At 40.8% G+C, this 15199-nt stretch overlaps 1 protein-coding gene across 2 annotated transcripts in view; it reads right to left on the reverse strand.

The window, feature by feature from the left end:
• Positions 1-15199, reverse strand: part of ROS1 (ROS proto-oncogene 1, receptor tyrosine kinase) — a 122413-nt gene that overhangs the window by 79006 nt on the left and 28208 nt on the right. For both annotated transcript variants that reach the window (XM_043592200.1, XM_043592199.1), the window contains exons 8-16: positions 13729-13930; positions 12999-13075; positions 11544-11666; positions 11189-11373; positions 9931-10028; positions 5607-6103; positions 3951-4163; positions 2843-2953; positions 1662-1840 (exon numbers count right to left, since the gene is read on the reverse strand). In XM_043592200.1, coding sequence (XP_043448135.1) covers positions 1662-1840; positions 2843-2953; positions 3951-4163; positions 5607-6103; positions 9931-10028; positions 11189-11373; positions 11544-11666; positions 12999-13075; positions 13729-13930 — 1685 coding nt within the window. The remainder of the gene's footprint in view (positions 1-1661; positions 1841-2842; positions 2954-3950; positions 4164-5606; positions 6104-9930; positions 10029-11188; positions 11374-11543; positions 11667-12998; positions 13076-13728; positions 13931-15199) is intronic.

A 15199-nucleotide genomic window follows, 5' to 3' on the forward strand; every position in this document is an offset into this window, starting at 1 on the left:
CAACCGACTACGCCACCCAGGCGCCCCTTTTTAACTATTTTTAAACTAATCAATTTTAGGGTGTATTCTCGGATTTACCCCACTCAACTCCATTCCACCTGCATATCACTGGCACTTATGAATTCAGACTACACCACATTGCTTTGCCTCTAAATACATTGCTTTGTATGCTTCTTCTATTATTTTTTTGAGGGGAGGGTGTAGAAAGAGGGAGAGAGAGAATCCTAAGCAGGCTCCATGCTGTCAGTGCAGAGCCCAAAGCAGGGTTCAAATCCGTGAACCATGAGATCAGGACCTAGCCAAAATCAAGAGTCGGCTGCTTAACTGACTGAGCCACCCCTTCTTCTATTATTTATATATGTATTTTATCTCATCAAAAGAGCAAGGACAACAAGGGTTGGTTGCACAACACTGGACATACTAAAACCCAGTACCTTTTATACAATAAATTAATTTTATTGTATGTGAGTTATGCCTCCTAAAGCTGATTTTTTAAAACAGATACATATCTACTATTAACTTTATATTCCCTACTATGCCTATCTTCATGGCTCCCAACACATTGGTAACAGATAAATGATTGTTGAATGAATAGATAAGTGGACAACAAGCACCCTCCTGATTAGAAAATGATTCCAGGACTGTATTTCTTGATCTTTCAGACCAGTATGCTCATCGCTAACCATCCCTCTCTTCAAAATGTACCACAACACAGACGTACACGACATCTTCAGGTTGCATCCAGCTACACTCTCCATCCTCCCCACCCCACTCTACAACTGCGGAGGCTGGTGTCCATAGACTACACCAACTGGACTCTCACTTTCTGGCTTCCAATGGCATGCAGCCAGTGGAAGTAAGGGCAGATCAGAGGGAAGAAAGAAAGAGGGTTCAGGTGCTTACTCCCCCAGGCCACTCCTTTCCAGAACATACCTTTTGACAGTGGCTGGGTTTCATGTCAGCAACTCCCATAGCTAGCCCTTACCATGTTCTTCCCCCTTCGTCCCCGTGCCCCCATGTGCCTAAAGGTGGTTCTAACTTCCCACACTTACTAGCCCAGGGCATGTTTCACCATCCTTTGTTCATTTTCCTTAGCCCTCTCTACACCTTTGAAAATAGTCCCTCCATTGGGTTTCCTTCACTGGGTCTTTGGAGTATGCCATCTTCCTCCAGGGCACTGACCCACATGTGAACATTTTAATATATTTAAGATATTATGGAGCACCTGGGTGGCTCAGTCGGGTAAGCACCCCACTTTGGCTCAGGTCATGATCTCACGGTCCGTGGGCTCAAGCCCCGCATCGGGCTCGGTGCTGACAGCTCAGAGTCTGGAGCCCGCTTTGAATTCTGTGTCTCCCTCTCTCTCTTCATCTCTCCCACCCACACTCTGTCTCTCTCTCTCTCTCAAAAATAAATAAACATTAAAAAGTTTTTTTAAAAAGCTATTATTGAAAATATACAACTAGTACAACAAACAGCGATATAAAGTTTTCTTTACCCATAAATCCCTTTCAGCTAAAAAGTGAGTATGTTTAGAGACAAATATTAAATAAATAATAGCATAGGTGGCACACAAGTATGAAAAACGACATGAAAACTCCCAGCCACTGAAGTGGTTGGGTATTGTTCTAGAGCATCCAGAATGCTGAGCTTTAACTTACCACATACGTCCTTCCAGCCCAGTAGAGAAATTGACCCAGCCAATCAAAAGCTAAAGCCCCTGCTCCTGCAATATTGGGTATGCGATAATTCTCTGAGATATCCGTCCCATTCAGCAGCCACACATGAACATCACCTTTCGTGTCGCTGTAGTAGAGGCTGTTGTTATACCAGTCCATGTCTCAAAACAAAATGAATTAGTAGCAGTTATTTTTTATGTATGCCAGCATAAACATGGTGAGTCAGCAAATCACTCCTGCACCTCCACATAATTTGAAAGCACGTACTAACATGATATCCATGAGAACTTCAGGGATCTATCAAGAATACTTCTATAATGTTATCTCAAAAGCTCAGCCCCGGGGGACTAGGAAGAGGAATTGATATTCACCAAGCACCTCTCTTTGCCAAACATTGTCCCAGGCACTTTACGTATCTCACTTAAATCTGAAAACCAAGGTATGAAGTAGGAATTATCCCCATTTTTGACATGGGGAACCCAAGACTCAGTGAGATTATCTATTCTTCCCAAGGCCTCACAGATAAAAATGGGGAGCCCAGAGTGAAGACAACTCCAAAACATCATTCTTCGTACCATTACCATGCTACCTCCTAAGTCCAACTCCTACATTGGTCAGAAATGCTGCTGTACTTTTAGTGGCCCAGCAAATAGATCAAATAAGTAATATAGTTATAGAAGGTGCCATCTGCAGGCAAGTTCACTGTTGCATCATCCTACAACAAAGACTTTTCCTTCATTCTAATGTGTTCTAGGCAAAATGACCCACTTCTTACTTAATATTCCTCTGTGTCAAGAAATAGTTCTTACATTGTATTTAGAACTTCACGCAACCATTCTGTGCTTCAGTCTTACAGCAAACATAAAAAATTACTTAAGTATAGCTGTTTTTAAGTGGAAACAGGCTGTTACCATGAGACAACGTTGACAGATTCAAATACATTCAAATACATCAATAAATAGCCTCACCTTTTGTGAAATAATAAATAGCACCTATACCTGAGAACTGATATTTCTACACTGGCAGTGTAGTTCACTGAATGTTTTTTCCTTTCATTATTGTCCTACTACCCAAACACTCAATTCTTTCAATGTATTGAAGAGCGCAGGAAGCCTTATAAGTAGAATCCTGACGTCCAAGTGAACAAGGGATTTGGTGTTTACCTGACACATTTCCTATATCAGAGGACAGGAACTCTCCTGGGCCAAAGCTATTTAATGGCTTACTCCAGAGCCCATCTTCTTTCACAGCCATGATAAACGGTGGTTCTGAAGCTGTTTGGGAAAAAAAAAAAAAGAAAAGAAATACTGCAGAAGGCACACGTTTTAAGGGACACATCTTATACCCCAAGATTTCCTTTATAAAGTATAAGAATATCAACATTTGAAAAACACTGTGGAAGGACATGGATGGCTACATGTGCCTAATAGAATTACCTATCATATTAAACACGTTTTGTGATTTTTGGATAAATAATTGAAGTTGAATGTGAAGAGAAGTGTGTGGTGACAGTGCCTCTAGAGCAATGTCATCATCATGGCACAATCCTCCTGCGCGGTTGGATACTGGTTGCCGTGATCCCATGCAGAGCACCCAAAAGCCACCGTGGTAACAAGAGCAATACAAACATAATAGTTATCTTTCCGTTTCCTTTTCAGCCAAGAGGATGGAATTCAGCATAATTCAGAGCCCCTCAACTTCTCTCACTATGACCTTCTGAGTTCCAGGGGTATTGTCACTTAACAAACCACGAGAAAGAAGAAAGCCATAAAGAAGAAGAAACGATATTGTTTCCTCAAAAATATCTTGAAAAGTTTAAAATAACAATTTAGAAATGTAAATCCAATATCACACAATGCCTTGTTTGCTTTCCTAATCCAGATAATGAACACATACTCAAGTGACAAATGCACCCTCATTCTAATTTCTTTACCACCCTGGAGGAGAGGAACTCTTAAGGACACAGAGAATAAGCCTATTTTGTCAGAATTACTCCCTAAATCAAGGACATTTTCAGTGTACGTGGGTGGCTCAGTCAGTTCAGCATCCGACTCTTGATCTCGGCTCAGGTCGTGATCTCACAGTTCATGAGATCAAGCCCCACCTCAGGCTTTGTGCTGACACCATGAAGCCTGCTTGGAGGGCTCTCTCTCCTTCTCTCTCTGCCTCTCCCCCACTCGTTTTCTCCCTTTCTCTCTCTCTCTCTCTCTCTCTCTCTCTCTCTCTCTCAAAATAAATAAACTTTAAAAAATAAAAAGACCGTTTCCTCACCTGGCACCAGAGTGGTGCCCACCAAGGGCTCCGACCAAGGGCCTGGCCCCTTGGGAGAACCGGCTCTCACAGAAACCTTGTATCTTGCAGCACTCTGCAGCTCAGGCACGTTAAGCACGGTCCCACTTATGTTAGAGAAAATCCGAGTGATTTCAGGAAAGTCCTCGGTTGATACTTTCACCTCATAAGTCCAGTTCTGCCAGGCGGAGGGGCCTAATGAGAAGAGTTAAACAACATTACTGACCAGGATGACATAGACAAGGGCAAACAAAAAATTGCCAGTAAATTCATCTACACCTTCATCTTGAGTGGAAGGGTAATTGGGCAGTAAAACCTGTTACCCCGCCAGTCATCAGGGTTAGTCTCATGATATGACTAGGACACTGTCCATTCCAGCCACACCATAGCTTTTGCTCTGTCGAAGGAGACATCATTTCTAACCAATCAGAGTCAAGCTCAGTCGAAGCTAGATGTGTGGCTATGTAAAATTGTCAGGAGGGTGTTCTATAATACTGCTAAGTGTAACCAGGCTCCTAAAGAAAAAACGTTTAATGATGAATCTCTACTACAACTCTCAGTGTTTGCATAGCACCTTCCTCTAGAAATCCAAACTATACAAGAACAAACAAACAAACAACAACAAAAACTTCCTATACGGCAGTTGAAATATACAGCAAACAGGCATAGTTAGCTTTGTCGTAAGGTAAAAAATAGCCCATGTTTGCTAAATAGTCTAGAATCAGGAGTTGGCAAACTACAGCCCACAGGCCAGATCTGGCCCTCTGCCTGTTTTTGTAAATAAAGTTGTACTGGAACACAGCCACAGTTCCTCATTTACATATCATCTATGGCTGTTTACACACTGTAACGGCAGACTTGAGTAGCTATGACAGAGACCATATGGCCCACAGAGCTGAACATATGTACTATCTAGTCCTTCCTTTACAGAAGAAGTTTGCCCACCTCTGTGCTAGTACTAAGTGTTCTACGTAAGCTCCTTAATTTTTTTTTCAATATATGAAGTTTATTGTCAAATTGGTTTCCATACAACACCCAGTGCTCATCCCAAAAGGTGCCTTCCTTAAGCACCTTAATTTAATCTGCATGACAATCCCACAGAAATATGTAACATTCTGGTTTTGCAGTAGTGGAAAACAACACATGGGCTGGTTAAGTAGCATGCCCAGGATCATTCTACTAATAAATGACAAGGCCCGCCTTTGAAACCATGTAGGCTGGCCCCAGAGCCCACCTGCTGACCCTCCATACACACTGCCTCTCCAGAGATGAAAGTTCAAGTTCAAAGAGCTTTAAGAAATTGCTCCAATTCATGTCAGGTCTAGATGGGTCCAAATCTCAACCCACCTTCTCTATCCCTCTGGCTAATACATTCACTCTGACCACAGTGTCAGTGCCTGGCCCCTGGGTGACATTCAATGAATGTGCAAACTATTCTGTTGGGATATACATGGTGAATACAGAGATCCTACTAATAAATGCAGAACAAATGTATGAGCACTTTTTCTGGAGTTAAAAGGCATTTCTGGTTGATGACTGAATAATCACCTATGGGTTCTCAAAATTGAGTCGCATGTCAAGCAGTTCAAACTCTCCTTCCATCAAGGCCAGAAACCACACTGGGGAGGGGGCACTCACTGGCTCCTATGGCGAGGGCAGGGGGTTTCCACTGAACCAGGGCTTGATGGGAGCCAAAGAGCACGGAGAGCTGCTGGGGGCGGCCCGGCATGGGGTGCGGCTGGGCGTAGGAGCCAAAGATGACCAAGTTTCCAAATCCAAACTCTTCTATGTGACTCAGGTCGCATCCCACGATGAACTCATTGAAAGACAAAGAGTCTTGTTGGAAAACAGCCTTGCCATCTGTGACAAGGAAGTCATTGTTTTCACAAGCAAAGCTCTTCACATCGGCAAAGGAGACATGAGCTAGGACAGGATGGGAAGCAGAGCCGTCCAGAAACGTTGACATGAAGACACGAGCGGTGTCATTGAAATAAATGATTCGTTTGGACTGTGGCTTCACTGCAAAGTCCTTTAACGTGCAACTCTCCACAATACGCAGGGCTTCTGAGTCCTGACCAGATGGCACAGGGAGATCTACTCTATAAATGCCGTCTTTCAGGAGATAAAACGCGTACCTGACATAGGAGCAAAAGAAGCCGGGTGTGATCCAATGCAAGGGTGAGGGTAACACTTTGTCCTGTTGTGCAGTCAGAACCTCTGATCTTACCAGTCACTGAGTCCAGGGTGTCCCAAGGTGCGAAAGAGTAAAGGTATTTACTAAAGATACGCACTATTCATTTAAGTTAGAGGCTGAAACATTGCAAAATTTCAGTCTCACTTAACAATGCTTTGTCTCTAACCATATATGTGACTTTCTAAGGAATCAGAAAATTTAAGAGCAGAAAGGGTCTTTAAGATTTTCTAATGAAGCCTACTTTTTTTAATGTTTAATTATATTTTGAGAGAGTGCAAGCAGGGGAGGGGCAGACAGAGGGGGACAGAGGAAGCAGGCTTTGCACTAACAGCAGCAACCCCCATGTGGGGCTCGAACTTGCGAACCACGAGATCACAACCTCAGCCCGAGTCGGATGCTCACCTGACTGAGCCACCCAGATGCCCCCTAACGAAGCTTACTTTTAAAGGAAAGCATATTATATAAAAATTACATGCCTACATGTGTTATTTATTGTAAAACACTTTTCTCCATAATGCACATACTCTTAAATCTAATTCTTTCAATAAATTTTCCCATGCATTGTGAATTATAAAATAAAGCAAAAATGCTTAACCTATTTTAAAGCCACAGTTATTATTTTGCTATAAATATCTTATAGTATATAAATATAATAGTAAATCTACTTTGCATTTTGGAGTAGACTAAGTTTTTTTTTTAATAGTTACAGTTGAGTGGGGCAATAGAGCTACCATTTTACAAACCATAAAGATTAAAACCCCACAAGACAGCAAAACAGCTAGGATGGACCACCCAGCAGTTAGGAGAAGCCAATGGAAATCTCATGGCAACAGTGAAGGTGAGTTTTTAATAATAAAAACACCACCAAAATATTTCACTGATAAACCAAATCTGTACATAGAATTTGAACTAAAACATAAAACTATTAATTTGGATGAAGCTAATTTTGAATGGGTGATCATGGAGACAGATGCTAACAAAAGTATACTTCTGCTGAGTAAATCTTTCTTATCACAACCCTGTGGATTGACAGGATTCCAACATTTCACCACAACTGTCCAATCATTTTCTTTGTCCTATTCAGTCCCGTTCTTGTTCTCCTTGATGGCAGTCCCAAATCTTTATCAATATGCTCCACTCCTGTGCTAGAATAATATCTGAGATATAAACTCCACGCTGAGATGTTAACCTATGTTTCTTGTCTTAAGAAAGGGTTGTAGCGGGGCGCCTGGGTGGCTCAGTCGGTTAAGTGGCTGACTTCGGACCAGGTCATGATCTCTCGGTCCGTGAGTTCAAGCCCCGCGTCAGGCTCTGGGCTGATGGCTCGGAGCCTGGAGCCTGTTTCAGATTCTGTGTCTCCCTCTCTCTGACCCTCCCCTGTTCATGCTCTGTCTCTCTCTGTCTCAAAAATAAATAAACGCTAAAAAAAAAAAATTTTTTTTTTAAAAAAGAAAGGGTTGTAGCAGGCAAAAAGCAGAAACAACTTGGCTCTTAACTGCCTGCTTTTGTTTACCAAATTCAAAGCTATTAAGGGAATATAAAGGGATTTCAGGGTAGATAAGAGGAAGATTTGGCATGAAGATTACAATCCTTGTACTGAAGTAGTGTGGGTCTTTAATACTCTTTGCCACTTTGGAGGGGAAAGAAAAGAGAGTGAAAGTTAACAGAGCTGGGGTGTGTGGGGGGGAGGGGAAAAGAAGGCAGAGAGAGGAAAGGGGAGGGGGGAAGAAGGCAGAAGGAAGAAGGGAAGAAGTTTAGAAGCCTCAATGAGTGAATAATTCACTGGTGCAAAATAACAACATAAACCATTCTTTAATGCTTTTTTTTAATGTTTATTTTTGAGAGGGAGAGTGGGGGAGGGGAGAGGGGACCGAGGATATGAAGCAGGCTCTGCACTGACAGCAGAGAGACCGATCCAGGGCTTGAACTACTGAACTGTGAGATCATGACCTGTGCCAAAGTCGGACACTTAACAGACTGAGCCACCCAGGAGTCCAAAGGAAACCATTTTTAATGCCAGGAGAATAAATGATTTCACACATTTGGAGTTCCTTAGGATCACTACAAGCAAAGTGTTGCTGAAAGTTATATGCTGATTTTTACAGAAACCCTATTGTTGTATAGGGAGATGATTAGAAGACAGACATTGGGAGCCAAGTACTGGTCCCATTGCAAAAGAGCCGTGCGATCTTGGGTCATTACTAACCTGTGCCTTATTTTCCTATCTGTAAACTGACATAGCAAAAGTACCTACTTCATAGGGATGAACAAGAACTAAATGAATTTTTGGAAGTAATACACTTAGAAGCACATACTAAGTGCCCAATTAATATCAATTATCGTTAATATTTCTAGTCACATTTCAAAATCTAAGCTCAAAACAGTTTTATCCTAATGGAAAAAAAAGAGCCACCAAAAACCTCACTAAGATGAATTTTGAGTGATTGATGTAATGGGTGAATTTTGTTATCCTTATTACATTTATTATACATAATATTATAAATATAATAATATAATATTATTACACATAATAGTATAAATATATTTATTATTATTTTAGTAGGTGAAGTTTATTTATAAAATGAGGCTTTCTGTGTAATGGCCAGCAACAAAGTTCCATTTCATAGGATCTTAGACTTTTACAAATGAGAAAAATAATATTCAGGGAATCCAAAAGACTTATCCTACATCACAGTGTTTTTCAAACACATTCTTGAATTCAGTGATTCATTCAATCCTAAGATAAAATAAGTAACTAGTACAGTACGAACAAATATGAATGGAAAACTTGATTTCAGATCAACAATGAGCAACCTTTGTTTTTAATGTCAATTCATGAAAAATAAAAAGCGCCTTGGGCTATATACTTTGTTTTCATTCAAAACGAAAACAATTTTACTCCTACAAGAAAGAAAAAAAAAGTAATCTTACAAACATTGGCCTTGCTTATTGTTATTAACCTGTTATTATCCAGTCACATTTAAGAAATAACATTCACAAAATAATTTTCTGTGTTTGCATCCTTCACATTTATGTGCATTTGGAGATCACAACATATATTCACAGGGAATACCTCATGTCATACTCAAAATAACCCAACCGGGCCAGCATTGTTATCTTCCACATATGAATAGATAAACAAAAAGTTACTTGCTACAAGTCGTACTGCAATTTAAGGAGGACAGCTGAGCTAAAATGTGTCTATTTCATTTGCGGGGGAGGGGGGGGAATAGATATTTATAGCGGGAAATTTTTCCTTGTTATTAACCATCAATACCTGTGTCCAAAGGTGGGTGATAGCAGCTATCTTGCACAGCCAGCTTCTGATAGGTGTGAGAACCAGACCAGAGAAATGAATTGGTGTTGAATTGCTCAGCAAAAGAAACAGTACGATGAAAGGAAGCAGTCAGAAAGGACTTCCCGCGGGGAATGTTGAGGGGGCAAAAGGACCCGGAGTCATGCCATAAAATGACAAATCCAGGACTGGAATCTATCCCTGAGTCCCCCACAAGAGGTCTTTCCCATATACCCATATTTTACCTTGAAGGAGAGGAAAATCCACTCAACTTGAGAAGTTGTAGTTCAAGTTTGCAAGAAATTTCCTCGTGGCTCTATAAAAGGAAAACTTTGCCTAAAATTATATTTTATTTTATTTGAAATAAGATCTATAGATTGGTTCCTCTAATTCTATGATGTTTCATTGTCAAGCAAGTTTCCCAAAGATTCTTGCCAAGGAAGAGAATCCATCATCATAAGGTTAACACTTACCCATTGTACGAATCAGCCACAATTTTTTGAGGTGTGGTAATTGACGGAGGAGTAATTTCCTCAGTGTTTGAGCAGTTCTCTAAATCACAGGTGTATACCTAGAGAATCAAGCATGCATCAGTATAGATCAGTGTCTGTCTATGTTCAGTTTGGCAACAAGTATTTCTTTTTTTATTTTTTCACTGTGTCCCCTACCTTCACACCCTCTCTAACAATAAGTATTCCTGAGCATCTGTTCTGTGCTTAGAATTTGCTAGTCACTGATCACTTTTCAAAGTATAAGAAAGAAAAAAAAACTTAAAAGTCAGTTTTATATCCTATATCCTAATGAGTGTGTATCCTGTTTACATCAATAAAATACAAAAACCTATTTTTCTGGCTTGTGGAAGCACTCAACTACTTTTTTTAAGATTTTTTTTTATTTGAAAGAGAAAGAGAACACAAGCAGGGGAGACAGGCAGGGGGAGGGGAAGAGAGAGAGAGAGAGAGAGAGAGAGAGAGAGAGAGAGAGAGAATCCTAAGCAGGCTCTACACTTAGCTCAGAGTCCAACACAGGGCTCAATCCCATGACCCTGGGACCATGACCTGAGCTGAAATCAAGAGTTGGACACTCAACCAACTGAGCCACCCAGGCACCCCAGAGATTTTTAAGTAATCTGTACAGCCAACGTGGAGCTTGAACTTACAACCCCGAGATCAAGAATCACATGCTCGACTGACTGAACCAGTCAGGCACTCCTCAACTATTTTTTAATATTTAAGCTATATCCAAGTTTATGGGCTTCCAGCAATGGTGATTGTAATAAGCTTGTCCCTTTGAAATAAGGAAACTTGAAACACATCAAGTGTGTCTCCTTAAAGATTTCAGTTATACTGTATTTTCAGAAACCTACTAAAGTTATCCCTGGCTATTGTCTAATTTAAACTGCCTGCAGTTGATTTTAATCATGATCGGTAGTCTCACCTAGTGATAGCACAGAGACCACCACTCTCTTATGGAAAGTGAGTTATCACAAATGTAATAAACCCGTGGCTCTAAAAAATCACAAATAAAGATGACTTAAAGGTAGGTCAGGATTAGTCCTAGATAAATTCTAGACCCGCCTATAGACCAGATCTGTGATTCATTGCTAACCCAGCGTCTAGAACATAGCAAATATTCAGTGAGTATTTATTGAATGAATTGTGTTTACTTGTAAATATACCGAGAAATGCATGTGTCAATATCTAGCTGTTCACTTTAAATTCTCCGACTAACCCGTTCATCCATGATGAAATACATCCTCTGATAAAGCCAGTCTACGGAGATGGAAGAAATTAATCCTGAGCCTCTGTAAAAAATTCTCAGGTCAGACACATCAGACATGTTGGCAACCTCTTTCACCCATATGAGAGTTCCTTCAGAGAAATACACAACTTGCTGGTGGACATTAATCGCTATTCCTAGAAGAGCCATGCAAATACATGTCTGTTACTATACAACAACCAGGGAAAAGAAGTACGTGACAGAAAATATATTTCTTTTCATTGTTAATAAGGAGATCATAACAGAAGTCAGTCTGGATCTTTTTTTTTTTTTCACACTAAGGGAACATTTCTTTCATTATACTGACCTGTAATATTACTGTATATAGCATCTGAATGAAGGCAATGTGCTTCATCTACCAGATGTTTTAAAGATCTCTTTCTTAGAGAAGATTTTCTGGATAAAAAGAGCCACTGTTCCTCTTCTTGAACTAAAACAATAACATGATTTACAGACAGACCAACAATATACACATTGACACACACGCAAAAGAACCTATTACCATCCTTCAAAGCAAGACAACTAATGCTTGAAAGAGGCTGGTCAGATTTTTGTCTGAAGACACTGGGACATTTCAACTGCAGTACAAATCACATTTAGTCCATGATGAGGGGAGCGAAGTACAGTGTCAATCGAGTAGGATTTATACATATGTGCCCCAGAGGGCCCCCAGAATAAGATCACATAAGGGATCACCGTTTCAACAGCCTTGCCCCAAGTAGGAGCTCAGCTCGTTACCCCCAGCCATGAGAATGTGACTGCTTGGTGGAGGTGGGCCAGCCCAGGCCAGACTGGCTTGTCGCATAACACCAGACAGACATTGCTTGTCTCTTTTTTCAATGATCTCTCCCTTTGAGGCCAGAGAGAAGTCCTTAGAGCAATGAAATCTGAGGACTGCAGAGCTCTGCTTGACGTCCCACTCAACTGGAGACTGATGCCGTGTGCGTCGACGAACACTTTTAGGGCAATTAATAAAAGTTATGCAATAATTGCAGTAACAACAACCTCAAGCCTGTTCTATATTTAACTCGCCCTTCGGATGCTTCTTGCATAACAGAAATGTCTCTCCTTTCCTAGAGTCCGGTAACAGCCAAAAAACCAAAGGCCGGCGATAGATGACATTGAATACACACTGGCATAGATGCGTGCAGATAATTCATTATTGTTTTTCCCACACGGGCCTCATACAGGAAGTACTCAATCTCTCAAGGCAGTTGTTGAAATGCCAAAGTGAAAACAAAAATGACACTGGCAAAAAAATCACAAAAGCTAATTTGGTAGATTGAATATTAAAAATGGTAAAATGTCAATTATTAAATCCAGATATATTTTAAAACCTTAAGGAGAATGGAAGAAACAAATATCTGATATGTATTAATTGATGATACATAATATGAAACGGGGTTGAGGGCAAAAAGATTATATGTGTCCCTAAGTATCTAAATATGAGTCACAATCACTAGTGATTTCATCTGAAACTAAGGATTTGCTTGAGGCCATTTTTCTATCCCTAAATTTTTCATTCTAAGTTTTAAATTTCTAAATTCTGACTTAAGAACATGGGTCTTATAACTTCCTTCTGTTTGCCGAATAAGGGGATTCATTTAAAACCAAAAGCTTACCAAGTGCCAAAAGACAGTGTTTATTTGGGCAGGAGAGGTGGGGTTCTTGGGCTCCACCAGATGACCCCGGACTCTGAGCGCTGAACCCACCCTTGCCACCCCTCAGTTCCAAGTAACAAAGGAGCATTCCCAGGCTGTACCTGCTGAGGATGGAGTGGTAATACTAGATTCTGCTTCTGGCCCCTCACCAACTTCATTTACTGCTGCAATGGAAAACCTATTCCAAAAACAATTTGGAGAGATGTGTTTCACATGGCATGGTGTGAACATGAAATAAAAAGAGAAGGAGCAATATTTCTATTTAAAGAACAATGTGGCAATGCATGTATCTAGTTTCTCGGTACCACTGCTCAGCCCTGAAAAGACCATCAATCACATCCTTATTTGCATTCCCCGTAGACCAGGTCAGGGTCACAGAGGTCAAAAGCTGAACTCTGCTATCTACATGACCCCCATTCCTACCCTAATTTAAAGAGGTGTTAGTAAATGCTAGAAAAGCTAACAGTAATAAAATAATCTCCGTAACGATTAATTAAAAAAATAAATAAAGCACCACTAACAGAATTTCACCTCCCTACTTTTTTCATGTTGGATTAAATAAAGAAATGGTATGGTGTATATGGTGTCTTTATTAGTGCCTCTTTATAAGGATCCGCTGAATATAATAGAAATACTTCAGAATGTTTTTGCTTAGGACACTGTAATCTAACACACAAACTTGAGGAAAGCTACAAGAACTTCAACGCAACAGCACAAAGTCAAGGGGAGTTCTCCAAATACATTTAAACAACTTTGGGGCCATATTTCTTTGATAATTACTATGCCTGCAGCCATGCTGGCTACAATTACCTTGCACCACTTAATTCTTACCTGTAGGTGGTGTTTGGTAGAGTGGAGTAAAACTGGAAACTGGTTCTCTGTGTCCCTGAATCTAATTGTTGATTTTTGCTGATCAGCCTTAAGTTGTAACCCAAAATAGGTCCTCCTGGGAATTGTGGTGGAGCCCAACTGACTTCCACGGTGTCGGGACTTGAGCTCTCGATATTTCTGATGGAAGGAGCAGTTTCCGGAACTAGAAGAAGTAGTGGTGACATGGTGAGCAGGAAAATTACAGGCACAAATTTAAATAGGATAGGAAAAAGTGTTGTGTTTTGAAGTGTAAATTAAATATTTGTATTAATATTCAAAGTAAGTGATAGGAGGTGGTAAGATATCTATGAGGTGCAACTCTTGATCCCTGACTGAGACCAGTTAGCTACTTTCCTGAGGGACCCTTTCAAGTATTATTTTCCTTGCATCTCCTTTATGAAATAAAATTAAATGTGGAGGTACGTAAATAGGAGAAATGTTCTGGAAAAAAATTATCAAAAATCTCCGGAGAGCTGAATGAATTGAAACTGTAGGGTGGTGCCCGGTGCGGAAGGAGAGGAGAAGCTATAATAAAACAGGAGTCAATGATTAACGCGAGTTGGAAGAAGTGAATCCTGGGCCTTCTCACTCAGGAGAGTGCTATAGCCTTACTAATTCCAGCTGAAGATACAGGTTCAGATAAGCAAGATTTAGAACAGTGTGCTTCCCTCTTGCTGGCCTCAGCTGTGCTGGCCCAGACTGTGTGTTCCTTACCCCAGCTCCCAGGGTCCCTTGGAATCCAAGTTGACTGTGTTTAAGGCAGGACCCTCTCCCTTATGAAGGATTCAAGGAACATGCGTGAATTAATTAAGCATTCACTCACAGACTTTAGAAGCTATCTAAGTAGCAAAGAGCAGACAGAAAAACAAATGATCTAACAGCCTATCTGCCTTCATGCCTCCACCTACTTCTCATAACTCCCACCCCTGAAACCACACTCTTTTATTTCCTCTTCCCAGAGAAAGACATACTCTGATGTCACTTGGTTCTTGTGTAGACTTCGCTCCCTCTGAACACGTTTGGCAAATGCTCTGCATCACTCCTGACTAATGAGAGTTGGTAGAAATAAGACAGTTCAACCTTCACAGTGGATGAGTTTTTAAAGGGCCTGTTGGGGCGCCTGGGTGGCGCAGTCGGTTGGGCGTCCGACTTCAGCCAGGTCACGATCTCGCGGTCCGTGAGTTCGAGCCCCGTGTCAGGCTCTGGGCTGATGGCTCAGAGCCTGGAGCCTGCTTCCGATTCTGTGTCTCCCTCTCTCTCTGCCCCTCCCCCGTTCATGCTCTGTCTCTCTCTGTCCCAAAAATAAATAAACGTTGGGAAAAAAAAATTAAAAAAAATAAATAAAGGGCCTGTTAATTGATCTCTTGGCCTTTCTCTGATACAATTCCTCCTCAACTCTCAGACTAATCTTTGAAAAACACAAACCTCATTG

This window comes from Prionailurus bengalensis, chromosome B2 (genome assembly GCF_016509475.1).
Source record: "Prionailurus bengalensis isolate Pbe53 chromosome B2, Fcat_Pben_1.1_paternal_pri, whole genome shotgun sequence".
NCBI lineage: Eukaryota > Metazoa > Chordata > Mammalia > Carnivora > Felidae > Prionailurus > Prionailurus bengalensis.